At 41.2% G+C, this 19,423-nt stretch overlaps 1 protein-coding gene across 23 annotated transcripts in view; it reads right to left on the bottom strand.

Moving 5' to 3' along the window:
• LOC133207434 (poly(rC)-binding protein 3-like) overlaps positions 1 to 19,423 on the bottom strand; it is a 496,208-nt gene that overhangs the window by 36,369 nt on the left and 440,416 nt on the right. For all 23 annotated transcript variants that reach the window (XM_061344339.1, XM_061344336.1, XM_061344337.1 and 20 more), the window contains 4 exons: positions 10,688 to 10,711; positions 10,558 to 10,590; positions 8,030 to 8,146; positions 3,350 to 3,481 (listed from right to left, as the gene is read on the bottom strand). In XM_061344339.1, coding sequence (XP_061200323.1) covers positions 3,350 to 3,481; positions 8,030 to 8,146; positions 10,558 to 10,590; positions 10,688 to 10,711 — 306 coding nt within the window. The remainder of the gene's footprint in view (positions 1 to 3,349; positions 3,482 to 8,029; positions 8,147 to 10,557; positions 10,591 to 10,687; positions 10,712 to 19,423) is intronic.

Raw genomic sequence — 19,423 nt, 5'->3', positions numbered from 1 at the left:
AGCCTTATCAAAACACCTTGTTGGCCAGACACTGCCTACTTCCTTGTACTAGACTAGGAGGTAATTGCTTCTGAAACTACGCTCACCAGAATAATCCCTTCAGTCATTTATTTAATGTACACAGACCAACAGAGCAATCTCACCTTTAAAAACTGTCCCAAAAAGCACTCACTCAGTACTCTGGATAAGGTTACTGATACATAAAATCCAAAGTATCAACAGCTGTAAAACAAAGAGCTAAGCACTTCCCAGCACATAGCTCATACTCACGCCTGCTCCAATTTTAACACAACTAAGAAATCAGCTGCATTTCTGCTGCCTGACAGACCTCTGGACTCCTAAGAGATCTGGAGGACCAAGAGAAATCATGCCTCATGGCTGAGGTCACCTCTTACCATGTGCTCTGACAGTAGTTCTGCCTTCTCCAGCGGCAAGGCTTTAGCCTGTCTTTGCCTGCTGCCTGCCAGGGATGGAGCATCAGCTTCTGGGTAAGCTTGCTGACTCACCCTGACATGAACTCCTGCAAAGACCAGCTGTCCTGTGGCCATTCAGAATCTGAGCCAGGAATGCCCTGTGTGAAAGGCAAAGTGTACACCTTCCTTTCGCCCAGGAAATGCACTTCAACAAACAAGTTCTTCTCCCTTCTATAACAAGTTCTCTGACAAAGCTTTTGGGGAATAAAGAAGAAAAAGGGTCATAGAAAACCCTTCTCCACAAAAATAATGTTTTCTTCCCCTCAACTGTCATCAAGCGACTCCTTCCCCCCACATTTCAAAAGCTGGTTTTGGCTGGGATAGAGTTAAGGAAGCATAACCAGGACAGCTGACTCAAACTAGCCAAAGGGATATTCTATACCACAAAATTTCATACCCAGTATATAAACTGGGGAAGAGGGAAGGAGTTAGCTGGAAGGGGCTGTTTTGCTGCTTGGGGCCAGGCTGGGTATCAGTCGGTGGATGGGAAGCAATTGCATTGTGCGTCACTGCTTTTTATTGTTGTTTTAGTTTCTCTCTCTTTCCCTTTTCACTGCTGTTATTATTAGTAGTATTGTATTGCACCTTATCTTAATTATCAAACTGTTCGTATCTCAACCCACAGGTTTTACCTTCTTTCCAATTCTCCTCCCCATCCCCCTGGGAAGGTGGGGTGTGAACAAGTGCGTGGTGATGAGTTCCCAGCTGGGGTTAAACCATGACAACTACTAAGAAGCACAGCTCCTGGACTCTTTGATGAAAAATAAAGTAAGGGCATTCCAAGAAAAAAGCCATCTGATTTGTAACTGCTTTTTACTTGCAGGTCTCAGTAAGCACAGGGACCCCTTCAAACAGCAGGGCACTTTGTTGTTTTTCTGCAAGTTTACAGCAGACAACCTGTGCACGTTTTCATAAACACATCCTACAAAGTCAGACGCACATGGAGGAACAACATGTTTACTTGGCAACAAAAACTCTGGAACAGCTTTTGGCAGCTCTGTCAGCTAATGGAAGCACTATACGCTTCTTTTACTTCCCTGCAGGCAAGGAGAGAAAAGGCCCTTTCAGTAGTGGCCAAATCCTGAAAGGTGAAGATAAGCCTTCAGAGGGAATCTTGTTAAAAAAAACTCCCAGGGAAATCAAATGTGAATCCAAATGAAATAATTTGGATGAACTTGAAAGTCAACAAGGATGAGACCCCTAACCATCCTCTATAATCACCTTTCCTTCCAAGGCTGCCATAAACTAGTATTTCATAGCAAATGCCACTCATATAATTTTGATCAAAGCATTTTTCACTCCTTCTTGACACCTGATTGAATATTCTTTGATAGAAAATCATCTGGTAACTTTTCTGTATGCTTTTTTTTTTATGTTGTGGTTTAAGCCCAGCCAGTAACTAAGAACCATGTAGCTGCTCACTCACTTCCCACCTTCTTCACCCCCACCCCACCCCTGCTCCCAGAGGGATGGGGAGGAGAATCAAAAGAATGTAACTCCCACAGGCTGAGATAAGAACACTCCAGTAACTAAGGTATAACACAAACCACTGCTGCTACCGCCAATAATAATAATGATAAGGGAAATAACAAGGGAAGAGAATACAACTGCTCAACACCCACCAACCGATACCCAGCTGTACCTGAACAGTGATCTAGCCCTTCCAGGTAACTGCCCCCAGTTTGTATAGTGGGCATGGCGTGCTGTGGTATGGAATACCTCTTTGGCTAGTTTGGGTCAGGTGTCCTGTCTCTGCTTCCTCCCGGCTTCCCCTCCTCCCTGGCAGAGCACGAGACTCAGAAAGTCCTTGGTCAGACTAAACATTACTGAGCAGCAACTAAAAACATCGGTGTTATCAGCGCTGTTCCCAGGCTGAAAGTCAAAAACACAGCACTGCAGCAGCTACTAAGAAAGAGAAAAATGACTGCTACTGCTGAACCCAGGACAAAATGAAATGTAAAAGCTCAATAAAACCTACTGTATTGAAGCTACATTTAAGATAAAGAAAATGAAGTTTCAGTTTGGTAGAGCCTGTCAAGAGCTTTTCTTTTGACACAGTCAAACAAAAAAAAAAAACTGATCAGCATGTTATTTTGTTACTCAACACCTCATCCCATGTTGGAATGAAAACATATTTAAAAAGAATACTGTCGTCACTGTCTCCAGAAGAAAAATCCATTCTGAAATGTCCTATTCAGATTTTCTCTGCATAACTGAGCATGTACCTAATCTCCTTGTTTGACTAATTGCAAACACTGGATCCTTGATTTGGCATGTGCTATGTTGTTACAGTCATGGATGGAAGAATTAAACCTGGCACCGTATGGTAATTTTCTGCCTTCTTGGTTAGATGAAAAAGTGGCTGCTAGTGCAGCACACTGAGTGATACCTTTAGATAAAAGTCAGGATTAAAAACAATCAGTGTATGTTTGGAATACATGAAATCAGGTCACCTGTAACACAGCGACATTAGGGAGAAACAGGAAAGGAGCATGAAAGTAAAATGCTACTTGGGCCTTTCTCTGGTCGCAAGGGTGGTAACTAACACTCTGACTTGGAATCCCCTGAGTACTGGTGGGGAAGGGGCTGTGCCTGAAGAAAATCTTGACAAGCATTTCTGTCACTAATCTGTCACTTTGCTGTATGACTTGCATCAAAGGCTAATGTGTTGTAAAGCTGTTGTTTATTTCACACACGGTCTTACCCCCAAGGAAAGTACAAGCGTACAGCTCTGCTTCCCCCAGAGCAAGGCTTTTCCAGGCTTTTCACTCAGAACATGCTTATGTCTGTGTGATGAGCAAAGTGCAGTGGATGAGGCACAAGGCTGGCAAGATATCACGCTAGCCAGTGTCCACAGCAGACATCTCAAGACTTACCTCCCTGATTTCTTTGATTTTGGAACCTCCTTTTCCTATAAGGGATCCACACTGACTTGCTGGGACGACGAGCCGCAGTGTTACAGGCGGTTTGCTTGTCACTGTGCTGTTTGTCATTGAAGCGTTTATGTCCTGTAATCACAACGTCAGTGAGGATTAGCAGAGGATTTGTCATTCCTGGTAAGCACTGAAGGGCTCAGAGCAAAAGCCTGGGCTGTTTTTGGAGACCTGGGGAGACTGCAGTTTGTTTCTGTTTCAATTAAAGCTGCTGGCTCGGCTGGCCATATGCCTTAAGCACGAAGCACACAAGCAGCTTGTGCCAGAGGAACCCTCCTGCTGTCTGCCACTGCAGGTCCACACTTTGGGACCCGAGGACAGTCTCTGAGGCAATGCTAGGAGGGGGAGGTGGTATTTGTCATTAGGCTACTCAAAGCAGATGGAAAAGACAGAGGCTTTTGAGTTCACAGGCCTACCCAACCCCAATTTGGTCTCTTTTCTACCATCTCAATTAGAACATATATACTATATGATATGTTTCTACTTTTCAGGTGATTTCCTGTCAGATTCAATACAAAGAACAAAGGTTAAAAAAGGGAACGACAAAGAATCTGTGAATAGTCTGAAGCAGAGAAAATCTGATTGTAATGATAAATATTTTGCTGCCCTCCTCCGCTTCCCACCCTACCCTCCCCAGTTTAATTTCTCTTTTGTAGCAGACCCACAAGCATTTGTAGTCCTACACATTTTCTAAAATCTTCCATCTCAGCTATATAACCATAGGAGATCAGCAGAACACCAATTACCTGTATCCACGTAATGTGTCCTATATTCCTGTATCTCATTATTTGATGCTTATGAGACCTATAAGTTCTCATGAGCATTTCAATATGCTATTTGTTGCAAGGTGTACATTGTTCTATTTTGTTTGTTGAAAACCTTCTAGGCAAGACAAACCAATCCCTCTACAGTCTTCAGCACAGAGAAAAAATAAAGCTTATGTTCCCACTGATTGATGAGATGCTGTTGAGAACACTTAGGATCACAAAAAGAGCCACGAGCTGCATGATGCCTGTCCAAGAAGTTATGAGACTCTCTAATGTGGTTTACTAACACTAGCTGTGAGCTGAAAAGACCATGCCATCCATCTGTGAGGTGGCATGGCACAGCTATTATATCCTTCACAGAAATGCTACCTAAAAGTTAGGACACTAATGACAGAAAACATGCAGTTCATTTAACTCATTCATGATGCAACAAGAGTTCCAGCAGACAAAACTGATGTGATTCCCTACATTCTTACTTATCAAGACTACCACTTGTTTAAAAACAAGAAGTGAAAAAGTGACTATACTGTGTGATCAGGAGCTCAAATTAATTAAAAAAAAAATGAAAAAAGAAAAAATACTTAAAACAACTCTGCATGCCTCATTGAACTGGTGTTGGAGCTCAGTGACACTGATTCCTATGGTACCTCCACATTTGTGATGGCAGCATTATTCCATCCAAGAAATGACTTGGTGTGACCTTGCTTAGCTTATAAGAGAAGAAAAAAATCTCTAAGGGAATGAGGCATTGCTGCATGCCACAAGACAGATACCACATCACTCCTCTGTCAGCCAGTAACTCACATTTTGTTTAGTGCCTGTGTCAGTGAGAGATTGCAATCTCAAATAAAGTGAGAGGGATAACAGAATTTTGCAGCCCCCATGTATCTGAAATAAAGCCTAAGTCATGCCAATTTTTCAGCTGGAAGATGCCATCTCACTATATCATGTTTGTGTCAGGTGGAGGCACACGATCATCCAGATGTAACTAAATAACCCTCTTCAGCCACCCAGCACGACCCTGATAATGTCTTCCACTTCCATACCATGCGACCTGACCTCAAAGTCTTCACGACACTTAGCGCCTTCAAAAGCACTTCACAAAAATTGGAAGCTGCTATTCTCATTGTTTTCTCCTTGTTATTTAAAAAGAGCAAAATCTAAGCATGGAGGCGCGGAGGGCATTGAGGAGTTGGTCCTGCTTAAAAACACAACAAACAACAAAGGACCAGAAAAACATCCCCTCCAGAACTGCAGGCTCCCAGGTAGGGCTGGCTGGAGATTGTCTCACAGAACAGTCGGCTTTCAAACTGGGGGGATTACCATATCTTTCACCTCTTAACTTTCTGCAGCACTGCATACATTTCCTCTGCAGACACCAGAGCCAGCTCTTGGATGGTCTGTGAGGTGGCTCCACACTGGGTAACCACCAGCACAAGGTTTACTGTAGTTGTAGTAGGAAGAGTTAACCTTTGCCAAAAGTGCACCATTTCCAACAAAAAGATACGCATGAAAAATAACATTTGGTAGATAGCTCATTTGTAATTTGTGAAACAGTACTTTATTTTGCCCCTAAAGTGTTAAATTTACCTCATTTTATTGACAGGAATAATTATAGGAAACTTTAACTGATTATATGAGATGTATTTCCTTACCCCTGTTCTTCTAAGTATATGAGAAGTCAACTATATTAAAACTAAATACAGATATTTCAGAATATATAACGGCAGTACCTGCACTTATACTCCTTTGCTAAAACCCACATGAAGACTCCAGATTAGCCACTAAAATCTACAAGGGTAAATATGCATAAAATCCAGTCAAATACCTGAACTTCAACTTTCTTTGCCTATTGCTAGCTATAGCACTTTCAAAGACTATGCTGTGTTGGGTGGTGGGGTGAGGATCCAATGCTGTGCAGCCATCCATATTTTTATGAGAAATACATAAATTGAGTACCACAGGGTACTCATTTCGGTGGGAACTGCCAGAGATTGTCACTGTTAATGATTCCCTCAGCATTTTTCACGATAAGGCCCTAAACAGAACATGTTTTTTGTATAGAGGGCAGAGAGACTGCTCTCTCCAGGTCTCAGTGGATTGGAGGATATGGTACCATACACAAAGCTGCTTCGTAAGCTTAGAAGAAAAAAGGATCGGTACAAGACGGGTAGCAGATAAAGCTGAGAAAAAAGATGACTACAGGTGGTTTTAAAATTGGGCTGGGCAGAATTATTTGTGTGATTCTGCAGGATTCAACCTCAAAATCGTTATCTCAATAACTGCTATGGAAAAAAAATTAGCATTTTTATAAAATGTTAAAGTACTCTGATTTTGTTGCATAGTACATGTTGGAAGACTGGTGCATCATACAGAAGGTCTGAAAACCCATGTGGGACTGGAGCAATATAAACCAGATTAACATTTGCAGTATGAAATATGTGGCATTTGTCTGGGGGCTGACAGGAATGTTGGCTGAGACTGAAGAGATTCCCACTGAGAACACCTGAGCAGGAGCTGGGTATACCCACAAGGCACAGCATGGCTGTGTGCAAAACATTACACTAATAGGAAGTGAGGCATTTCCAGCAGTGATAGGAACATGTTAACTAGGACAGGGGACTGTTAGAGCCATTAAATAAGCCTTTTTGGAACTTCATTTGCAACCTGACCAAGATTAACATAAACAAAAAGCTAGAAAGGGATTACTAAAGTCACGAGAGCGGTAGAAAATGCATCCTCTGAAAGACTGAGCTTGGCTCACCTACCCTGCAAAAGAAAGGATGTGAGGGGATAAAACCATTTTCTAAAAATTAGTCTAAGAGGGGAATCCTCAGGGTTGCAAAGGCAAGAATTATTTAAACTAATGGCCAGTGGTGGCACAGAAACAAAGCTGCATAAACTGTTCATGAATAAATTCTGGTGAGGAGTGAAAAGGTGTCTAATTCTCTGAGAAGTGATGTTGCGGATCCAGTATCAGGGAACAGAAAACACTGGTCATGCTGTGAAGTTGCAGGTTGCAAGACACATCGCTTTTGGTAGAAGACAACTGCACCTTATGGCCTACAAAGTTTTTTATAGTCCTGTTGCTCTAAATGTGAACAATCACCATGGGTAAATAAAGGCACACACTGCCATTTACCATCAATGCTAGCATTTCCAAGTGCTAATAACCTCACTGACTTGGAGAAATAAGCAGCCTTAAAAAAGAGATTCAGACCCCTCTAGTTTAAAGTGGCAACCATATGTAATTGTAGTTGTTTCATGACAGTTGAGCAGATCCCAGCACTTTAGGTACGTATCTGCACAGATCAGTTTTTCTACAGTAAACCGAGCTCTTGCCTCACTCTTAGTGCCTCTATTTTAATTAAATTTAAAAGCTAAGCTTTAAATATGGTAATTGGTAATCATATAGTTTGTTTTTAAAATAAAATAAATCTATTTAGATGAGTTCCTTATTCATTTTGACATATATAAAAATTTACATCAATACCAAATGGAATCATATAAAAACAGAACTAAAATTTAAGCAATTATTCTTTTCAAATCAAACCCACAATGGGACAAGAAATTTTCCAAGACATTTTTCCTACCATTAGTGCACATTACTAGAAGCAATTGCTTTTCCCTGAAGCCTCCAAAAAGCAAAAGAAATGATCAAACAGCTTGCAAATTGACCCATTATTTTTCTTCAGCATTGCTGCCAAAAGCATTTATAAAAATACAGCCACTTTCACTGCTATTAAATAGAACATTAAACAAATAATATTTAACATTAAAGCAAACATGAGGAAATTCAAACGGTATTTGTATTTCAACTTGAAGAGACAAAAAACGCCTTATTTTATTTCCTTACCTCTTCAAATTTTAGTGCAATCATAGAAAAAGCTTTAAAAATTGCATCTGTTGGGCCTGTTATTGTCACAATTCTCTCCGGACAGGAGCCTTCCGAAATATTGATTCGAGCACCACTCTGTCAAAAAGAGCAAATATTTTTCAAGTTTGTATTTTCCAGGGAACAAACTAAGCAGGATTAGGGATACAGTTTGGGAAGCAATATCTTGAGGCTTCTAATTCTCTCTCCTACAACTGCAGCCCAAACATTATATAATTTCAGCATAAACACTCCCCAAAAGTTCATCTAACTGGGAAGCCAGATTCTGTCTGGGTAAACACTTGGACAGCCTTCTTCATGGTATGCAAATAGTGCTTCTGCAACTGAAAGTTGTGAATAATGGCACAATCAAGTCTTTTCCCTTTCCTCTTGCTGGGTTTACCTCAAATAGTATCGGAGCTGCAGAATTTCACACAAAATTGGTTGTCTCCAGGGAGCATCTCCCAGGGATGACACACCTCTCTGCTTTAAAGACCCAAAAGCAGGGTCTAGACAGAGCACTGCTTTGCACTGTGGAAAAGGCTCCTTATAGATGTGTCTCCTGCAAAGGCAGTCAATTACTGTGCACTGAACAATCCTTTTAAAGGAGTACTAGTAGGACAGGCAATAGTAATGGTGTTAGTTCCTTTAGGCAAGGAGCCTAAAGGAAGTAACTGGAAGGAGTCAGAAAACTTTAAAGCTTGGGGACAGGGCAGAATGGCTCTTCATATACCTGGTCCCCTTTATGGCACTGTGGCAGTGCAGAGAAAACCCCTAAACCAGATGTAAATACATTTAAGAGTATCTTGGTGTAGATAATGATCAAATCCAGTTCAGGTAAGACCCACCCTACACTTTCCCTAAGGTTTCAGGCATGAAAATGTGCTAAATGCAGCCTAAGGAGTCAGTGGAGCTCCACTCATCCACAAGCATTGACCTCCTTGAGGATGTGGGCCTGTAGTCAATGTGAGATGGTTTGGGTTAACTTGGCCCTTTGTCTTCAGGATTACCACAAATCAGCTGATGTGCTGTGTGTCTGAGCCCTTGTTCATGTACATACTGCTGCTCAACAGCAAGATACTGTACTCATTTAAAGGAGGACCAAGTTATAATCATGTGGAACATAGCCTCTTTGTCCTGTGCTGATATAGATATGCACATAATTCCTTTAGTTAAAATAAAGCCCCACCAATCAAATAAAGCCTCTTGTGAACACCTGTAGATTTTTCAGGAGTGGAAGAAGAACACTTGATAAATATCTTGAAAAACTAACCAGGAATCATAACTCTTCTCTAAGATGTTTAACTTGGAAGTCAGGAGCACGCTCCAATGATGTGGATGCAAATTATATCCAAAGATATATGCCCATGATCATAATCAATCATAAAACTAAAATGTGTTTAATCAACTGGCAGGATTACCTAGGATATTGGTTTTCGTTTTACTTCCACTTTTTCTTAAGCCTTAGCAAATGCACTTATCTGTAAAAACATGCGTGAAAACTCTTATAATCAAAACTGGGGCTCTAGACTCAGCCAGCCTGACAACAAACTCCCTATTGTGTATATTAAAGATGGATCTCAGCAATTTTCTTTACTACAAACACTTTGAGATTTCCCTGCCACAGACCTTTTATCAGCGTATAAAACAACAAAGCTGCTGACATAGTAATATACTGCAGGTTTACCACAGCCGAATTGACTTTTCTTGAGGCATCCTCTACACACTCTGCACTCCTAAAGTTTTGAAGAGTAGGATTTGTCTTTTGAGCTATGCTTTTAGCCCTTGTTTCAAAGAAAGAAAATTACATGGATTTCCAAGTAAGATGCACTGCCTTGCAGGACAAGTGCAGGTCTGTAACCTCCACCTGGGCACAATCCTCTGAAGACAATGCAGCTTTCTCTGCAGCAGGGAAGGATGCTGTGGACAGTGGGGAGACTGAGGTTTATGTAGTGCCCTATTTTACTTAGCTATTTTGCATTTATGACCTTTCCAAAGGATGTGAGTGGTCTACCCTGCTCATATCCTACTCATAGGAAGGCTTTGTCAAGACATGGCAGAGGGATACTTCAGGTTACACAAGTCTGGCTACAGCCCTGCTGAACCCTCTGTCTACCCTCAAACTTTATATGCATCAATCTAATGCTTGGTTTCAGATTTTGGAAACTTTCTACCAGAAGGCCAAGCCACGTGCAGGACCGATGTTGATATGCTAAAGAAAGATACAGTGGTTTTAATGTACAGAATCATGCTAGCTAAGCTGCTCCTGAGATAAGACAGCAGCAGGCGTATTGCTACTGGAATGAAAGACTCCAGACTGCTGTGGTGATAAGGTGGTTACATTAACAACAACGTTTAACTGAGGCCAGCACATTTGTACACCACCACTTGCAAAGAATGGTGATGCCAAATTAAGTGCCCACTTGATGGCAGTGTCGGTCTGCACACGCTGAATTTCGCTGTGAGCTGGAATGAAAGCCAAGTAAAGACATCATCAAGGCTTGCCTTACCTCCTCCCTCATCTTCTTAACTGTCTCACCTTTCTGTTAAAGAAACAGAAAAAAAGTTAGCCTGGACTGATGAAGTGAACTGATATACAATATTTTGACACGAAAATAAAGAGAAAAAGTAATTCCTGACCTTTCCAATAATGCTTCCAACCTCCTGAAACAGAAAAAAGAAGACACAGTGAATGACACAATTCGCTACAGAAGAGCATTTGCCCTGCTCCCCAGCTCTTTCGCTACCACTTATTTCAAACCTGCAATGTGAAGCATAGCGCCTCCCATTGTTGCTGTATACAAATATACTATATTAGATACAAAGGGGCAGACTAAAAATGCTGTTTTGCAGCCTACTGATTGTACAAGAATACCTTTAACAGAAGCTGATCTTGCAGATACAGATCAATCCTGCAACTATAAACACAGATAAACTCCTACCAGGGAATGAAAAGTTCAAAAATAACAGAACTGCACAACCTATTAGAGAAAATGAGACATAATACAAGCATTAAAATAACTGCAGATCTCACTGACAGCAAGCATTTACTCTCTTTACACCATGTAATAGCCAGAGCTGTCTTTCCATGCTACTGAATATTATTGTGTAAACACCTGGTGGCCTGTCTTAATCTCCCTGTTAAGCACTCACAGAACAGTAACTGCTAATCACTTTTTAGGGATTTGGGAATTGCTGCTGAGCTTTCACAATCTTCCATGAAGGGACAGACTGAGAAATGTGACTGTGAACATACAATAGAGAAACACTTTGGCAGTTCTGGCAACACCCCAAGGGTTAAAAACTCAATGAATAAAACCAACAGGTAGCAAAGCTGAAGCTAATAACTCTAAAATGAATAGTCTGGGCATGTTACACAGATCATACAGGTGTGACATCAGACTGGAAATCATCTGATGGAGAGGAGACCAGCTAAAGGAGAACAAGCTCTTCTATACCCAGACTGTGAAATCTTCTTCAATGGCTAAAGACTATCTCACATGGCTCTGTCCCAGACATGATATACAGTCGTGTGTCCCCACCTTCCCCTAAGTGTGACCCATCCTGAAACACAGCCCAAAGAGCAGGATTTAAGAAATCGACCTCCACTGCTCTGCCCAATGATGGACTCAACATAAAGTGGTACTAACTTCACCCTTCAGTAAATAACTACCTGCAGTGACCTTCAGAGAGCTATTTCTCACCAGTTATTTATAAGCTTATAATACGAAGCTGCTTGTGCTTGCAACTTCGCACATCCTGCCCACAAGATATAAAGACTTTTTTCCGTGAGCAGATCACCTATCTCAATTAAGAACTTTAGCATATGGCTCCTCTGCACTCTCTGCAAGTCTGCACGTAACACCAGACTGGGGGAAGCAGTCAATGTACTGCTGGACACGGCTGCTATTTGGAGTCTCACCTAGACAGGCTGCAGAAATTGGCTGAGAGAAACCTCAGGGAGTAGAATAAAGTAAAATGAAAAGTCCCATCAAGTTGGGCAAAAACTTGTTACAAACTGGCTTTGTAGAAAAAGTCCTGAGGGCCCCAGTGCACAACTCCAACACAAGCACATGAGCTCATCAGCAGTGCACCCCTGATCAAACAAATGCTGGGCTGTATTAGCAAGAGTGTAGCCAGCAGGCTGAGGAAAATGATTCTTGCCTTCTCCTTGTGTTTGTGAGGCCATGCCTGGAGGATTTTGTCCTATTTCGGGCTCCCAGTAGAAGACAGACAAGGACACACTGATGTTAATTCAGTGCAGGGCCACCAAGATGGTCAGGGAACCAGAGCACAGGACACATGAGGAGAGGCTGAGAGAACTGCATGCATTTGTTCTTAGGAAGAGAAGACTTGGGAGGGCATCTTATTGCAGTTTACAGAAAAAGGAAGCAAGGAAAGCAAGTTGCAACATCAAATTCCTACTTGACATGAGGAAGAACTTTTTACTATGGGGATAGCTGAACACTGGAACAGGTACCCAGAGAAGCTCCATCCTGGAGTCTCCATCCTTAAAGGTGTCCAAAACCAGCCTGGGCAAGATCCTGACCAGTCTACTCAAATGGGATCTTCATGATTCAGGAGGTCAGACTGGAGACCTTTGGGAGTTCCTTCCAACCTCCAAGGGCCTGTGACTCTTAAGCATGGCCTTATATCCACTTAAGTAAATGCCTAACTAGCCACAGAGTTCCTCAACCCATAGAGGCCCTTTCTCAGGCTTATTTTCAAACCTTACTTTTTCTGTTCTGAATTTCCCTTTCTTATTTCCCTTCCTACTTCTTTTCCAAGGTAAGTTTCTGCTCTCTTGTACATACTGACCAGAGAACAGATACTGTCCAGACAGGCACGGCAAATCTTACAGGGGTATCTGCCTTGCAAGCTTCTGTTTCTGCTGGCTGATGTACAGTAGACCTTTGCAAGCCACACAGCTCTGTGACTGTTCTTGCTAAAGTTCTCCACGTCTGGCTGGGACAATGAGGCATCTGTACATCTGTGCATACAATGTGAAGAAGCAGCTCTGTGAGAAGATGAATGAATGGAGCGTACTAGCTACAGTTCTATGTCTTGTGACTAAATTACCCTGTGTCTCTTAATATGTGGGTTCAGGTCATGCCTTTTCCCATGGCTGAGACTGCTGTACCAGCATGCTGTGTAGGCTCTCTAATGAATTGCAGCATTTTTGTTAGCAGTGACAAATTTGGAACACCTATTCCACAATATTTTTAAGATCTTACCAACTTTTATAATGTCACTGTAATTGTTGAATGTGGTTGAACAATACAGGGAGCTAAATTCTCAGTGATAAGTCATTCTGGGAACCCCTCATGTCTAGTAGTTCCTATATGCCCACTCTGCACATTCAACAGTTTTGCCTTGAAAACTTTTGTCTATTCTTCTCAATCCCAGCTTTCAGAAATAGTATCTTTTGTAAAACAGATTCTTAGCAGGTAAAAGGACCTTTTGCTATGGGTGAGCGTATTGTGTTTCAATTGCTATGGGCAAGCAATCATATTTTAGTGCTTGGTATAATTTCAGTTTTTGTATATGAGAAGTTTCATTAGAAACTATAGGCCTCATCTTGAATCTGCAAAGCTCTGCCAGTATACACTTAGGATGAAATCTGTCCCAATCCATTTGATCATACTGGATCTTAATGACAGATGCTGTTCTTTCAGAGATGTATGGATGAGTCCTGGCTATTAAGTACAAAGATATCTTCCTTGGAAATAGGAAAAGATACTTCTGCTTTCGAAACCAAAAAGCAATATGCCATTTGTAGCCCAAGTAAAAAAAAAGTTGGTCCATTTCAAACAAGGAAATGGGGCGTATTTAAACAAGCAGAGTAGAGCACGGAGCCAGGGTTAGGAGGAAAGTAACACTACATTCAAATAGATATTCCTATTTTTTCCAGAATTTTTGATCCATACAGATTACCACAAATAAATAAATAAATCTAGAATGGTTCTAAATGGGTCACTTCAGAATCTTTTGGGGCTTTAGGTGTTTTTAAGAAAGAAACTTAAGAAACATTTAAGAAAGCTCCCGTAAGTACTAGTGTCTACAGATCATGTCTTTAATTATGATGAACAACCTACTTCAGAAGACTCTTTACATCTCCTTCCCCAAACTACCAATGCAATCCTTTAGTGTTTCTTTATACGGTCCAATATTTGTTTCATATAGATTCTTGTTTAGTGCTTAATGAAATACCTAACATCATTTTATAACACTCAAGTTCTATCAGTATTTCTAGCCAAGTTTACTTTGAGTAAACATCTTCAGAAAATGTTTCTACACTTGCCAGACACCAAGCTATGCTGTAGTTATCTGAGTAACACTGAAGGGATGAGATGCCCGTCACCTGCATCAGTTTACTTAAAGTCAGGAGTCTCATGTAAGCCAGGCACACAGCCTCCTCTGCAACCCAGGGAGAGAGATAATGGAGGGTATTTTGTTCCTAAAAGAGGAGGGAAGAAGTGTCCTCCTGAGGGCTTCGTGTTTCTCCATCTGCAGCAGGGGACGACTAGACTGACACTAACATACCTGAAGTCTGCTGAGAGGAATACTACAGCTGATGTCAAATTCAGCCTCAGTGCAAGTCAGACAGGAGCTTGATTTAGCTCTCCTAGCAAACACCTACTAGAGTTATGCTAATAACTCGTGGAAGTATTTGCTGTTTTCCAGTGCTCAGGACTATAAGCTAGAAGTAAGTACTTATGATCAATTTCAGACTGATTTATTGAATAACCATCTATGCATAAACACAGTGGGTAAATAAATTACATGGTAACAATTACTGGGTTTCATATAATCACACTTTAACAGCTGACTGAAAAGCAGTGCACAAAAAAAAGGAAGTTACAAATGAGGAAAACAAAGCTAAGAAGGAGAAACACAGGTCCAAAGCAACCCAGCAGACTGATGCTGGGGCTAGCAGTACTACTCAAGCTCTTTGGTGTCAACATATGAATGTCCACCTGTAAGAAGCAGATATGCCACAGCAACCATGCTGGATGAATAGGATGCCTCTGAAAAGCTGCAAATGTGTGCGTGCCTACATCCACTGATACATAAGCATAAACACACACACATTTACTTATTTGTATGTGAAGTCAAGATATACATAAAGCCACTAGATAGATACCAGCTTTCCTTCAAGAAATGACAGCAATTTGGGGTGCATATCCTGATATTCACCACAGGAGCCTGAGTTTCAGGCCAGGTAATGCCTTCTGAAGGGCATATCTCCAGGTGACAGTATCTCAAGCATGATAATCTCACAGTTGGGTTCCAACAGCTTCACTTTGGAAAACCCCAGGGAAGTAAGAATTGTACATACTGATTTCACGTAACCTGAAAGTAATTCTCAAGCTCAGGTAGGGTTGAGTTGATTTATGACTACGATTTTCTTTAGTATGCTATATCTAATAAAATAGATAAAACAACAAGAGGTGAATATTACCAACAAACGCTGGAAGGCTGTTCAGTAAAGTGCATTGCTAGCCAACCACCTGATTCATCACAGATAACTTGAGGAGATGCAATGGTAAAAGCCGGAGATGCTTTCTTTCATGCTGAAATGCAGCATATAATACTATTTGCGCATCTTATTCACAGGAATGGGACGAGTTTTGCTCTTAAAGAGCTCTTAAGAGTGGCGGGCCCATCAAGGAACAGAAAGCTATTTTCTGCAGGTTTTGCATCATCTGTGGTGAGGGCAAGGCAGCACCAGCAGAAGAAAACATGGCAGCAGAGAAGTCTGTGAGCCAAGGTTTTCACTTCAAGGTGTGAATGATTAAACAAATATATAAAACAGGCTGCTATTATAAAGCTATTTCCTAATCAGTTATCTGGCGTGTGGTTTGGATAACAAGAGAAAGAAATTAGTCATGTTCAGAAAGCAACAGGCTTAACAAGTAGTAACAAACCTTGGTTTAAAGATTAACCTTTGATCTGTAAACACAATGTGTGAAGTTCCATAATTTTTCTAAGTGTGAGGCTAGTTTCATAGTTACTGTGTCCCAGGAAATCAAAACAAAACAGACAGCCATTCCAGGAACATACAATAGCACAGGCCTTGCTCTGTTACCATGGGGCATGTGGCTTCTATTTAGCAGTGTTATGGTGTGAACGAAACAATAACCTCAAAGGACCCCAGAGATGAAGCCACTTCTAGAAGGAAAGCATGTTTAAGAAGTAATATAAGAGTACATACTTTCACCCCAAAGCATCTGACAAAACGCAGGCCACATCCTAAAGCCTTCAATTCATTCAGGCAATGCTTTGATTGAACATGCTTACCTGCTTTCTATGAGCAAGGACAAGCTAGAACCAGCATGACTGGACTCTACAAACTAAACAAGCCTTCTAGAAAAGCATTGAAATTAAAAGAAATACAGCTTTCCATGGCGGAATGTATGCAGGGCATCAGCGTTTTTCAAGGACTGGGAGAAAAGTCAGTTTTGGGAAACATGATATTTCTACCTCAGAGAATGGCTACCTTGGATGAATTGAGAGTCTGGTTTGTGTTCTGGGATTAGCCTCACTGAGACAGGAGATTTCACGTTCCTAGGTGGTGGTTCAGTAGTCACTGTCTGATGCTAACAGCCCTAATTCAGCAAGGTTCTGCAGTCCAAGCCCTTACTGATACAGATCTCATGCTAACAAATGTGGTTGTGCATGAGGAAACCTTTAAATTAGTCTTTCTGATGGAGATGCCATTGTTACGACCCTTCACAGGTCCATCTAATATTTTGGGGGCAGCTGTGCCAATGGACATTTCTCATTTACTTTTTGATAGCAGGTGGGTAACCAAATTACATTCAATTTCACACCAAACCTAGCACCCTTTCCCTAAAAAGCGACACCAGAAATGGTTATATCCCTTTGCTTGTCCCTCTGCCTGTGATGTCGAAGCAGCAGCATTGAGTAGGGTGTGTGCTTTCTGCTATCTCAGTTCATTACAGCTGTGGACATACGAGGAGATTCTCTTTGACAGAAGTGGGAAAATTTGGCTATGGAAATTGGTTTTGGGCATGTACAGGGCGCTGGGGCTGGCAGAAAAAGACCTCTGTCCTTCCACTGATTTTTTACGCTACTGAGAAACCCTCAGCTGTTACTACAAACACACCAAGAGTATATCTTGTGTTACGTGTTTGCACACAGAGTTTTGTTCCATAACCAGAGCTCTTAGGTACCACAGTAATGAAAACAAACAAAACAAGAACTATAATAGCAATAGGCAGGACAGTCAATCCTGGTAATACCCTGACCAGTGCTCATGGAAACAAGAAAGAACAGAACAAACATAGGCTTGTTTGGCATTTTACAGCTTGGATTCAATTACTGACAAGGTGATTCTTTTTTGTATTCTATATTTTAATGAGTAAAAAATAAAAGAGAAAAATGGGGAAGGAGAAGGGCATTACCTTTAAGATGGGGAAAAATTATTTCTGCGCTTGTTTTAGAGCCTTTCAGGGGGCAATTAAGCAGGCATAAAAAGGTGGTCACAAAAAGAAATCCTTGATAATAAAACTATATTATCTATACTAATGAAAATGGCAAATTCCTCCATGGTTTTATTGTCTTTATTTCAGCTTTTAAGTGTGAGCATTCTCCTTAATGAGTCTAAATTTTATTTTTGTTTCTTGTAAAAAATTCTATGTGCAGCATCATAAAATAATCACAAACATGCCTAAAAGTCACCCCTGAAGCTGCATGTAAGTCTGCTGTAACCAGACCCTCAGCACCACAAGCACCCACTGATCCTGCTGAAGCCATCGGGAAATAGAGTTCCTGAAGGCATCTAAAAATGAAGCTGTAAGTACTGGAATTTTAGCACCTAAAAATCAAGGTTTTGTCCAAAGCTGAAAATTTGACTGCATTTTTTCTAATTCACTACTGCTGAAATTATGAGAAACGTATCATTGAGCAAATGCTACCAGGGAAGGAAAGCTCCGCTCTGACATCGTATCTTTTCTCCTTCAATGCAGATTATACATGCTACATATAAATTCAGTACAATATACATATGTATAGTCTACACACTATATGTGCTGCTTTTCCCCAGACATGTTTAAAATCTGTTTAGGAGACTTTGAGAACCTCACAACAATCTCAATACCAGGAATTTCTCTTGAGGTTCCCTTATTAAGATTTATTTTCAAAAACATACTTTATCCCATTATTCCCTGCTGGAAGCACTTGCATCATTCAAAATAACACCACTCCATTACACTCGTACTTATTCTCTCCAGGTATTTTATGAGAATGTCTGAGGAAAGACAGACAGAGCCTCCTCGGCCTCCTAAAACTGTTATTTTTCTGTGAGTCCCCTCTCTGCTCAGTTCTCAACATCACTCACACATGTGGCACGCGCTGCTGAGCACAGAACCACAGGTGTAATTGTGCCAGAAGAACAGTAAGGTAACTGCCATCTCTGCCTCATGATGCACCAAAGCTACACATCCAAAACTGCATACACTTCTGCTGCAACAGCTTTCCTCTCCAACTCAGCATATCCCAAACGTGCCAATCTCTAGACACTGACACATCTGATGTGTTTTATGTTTTCCAGATTTCCTTCTCTCACAGAACATGTGTCTTCTAAATTACCTCCCAGTGTTAATTACCTCAACTCTTCAATTTACACCTCCCAGTATTTGGCAAGAGTCCTACTTCCCTGCCAGTTTTCCCTTCTCTCCTTCATCCCACCTGTAAACTACTTCCTTGTTCTTCCTAACCATCTGAATTTATGAATCCATTTTGTTTTGTATTTCTGAACTCCTTTCCCTTTCTCCAAAATATTTCTCAGACTGAATATATTAATATATTCTAGTTTGGTTTCTTGCAGATTTCACTGCACTCAACATGGTTCCACTGATGCACACCTTCATGCAGTGCCTTTGGAAACAATGCATTTTTCCTTCTCCAGGTTTGTACTGGAGGGAGGAAGCAAAGACTCCTTTGCTACCATTACAAGATGGAGACCAAAGTGGATTTGTGACCCTGCTGCTCCTTCCATGCTGTCAGTTTTCAACATTTTCTCCTGTTTCACCTCACCGACCTGACTTGACAATCACTATTAAAGCTGCTTTCCGGAAATGTAACATCCTTGTACCGGCACAGTCTCTTGACTAAAATGAACCTGTAACACTGAGTCTCTAGGGTCTTCATCAGCCTGTTAACACTGGCTGTGCATAAAACCAAACCAGTCCAAAATCATGTAATCATTACAGAGTATAGTCAAAATGGGTGCTTCTTCAAGATTGTTTTCTTTCTGGGCATGAACTGACCAAAACCAGAACAAGAGCACTGCAGATGCATGTTGGGAGATACCTCTGGACAAGGCTACAATTTCCCACAATCTTCCAACCT

This window comes from Neopsephotus bourkii, unplaced genomic scaffold, assembly GCF_033783945.1.
Source record: "Neopsephotus bourkii isolate Nb327-2 ecotype Australia unplaced genomic scaffold, CSIRO-AGI_Nbou_v1 NB_207, whole genome shotgun sequence".
NCBI classification, from domain to species: Eukaryota; Metazoa; Chordata; class Aves; order Psittaciformes; family Psittacidae; genus Neopsephotus; species Neopsephotus bourkii.
This window is presented reverse-complemented; position numbering and strand designations above follow the sequence as displayed.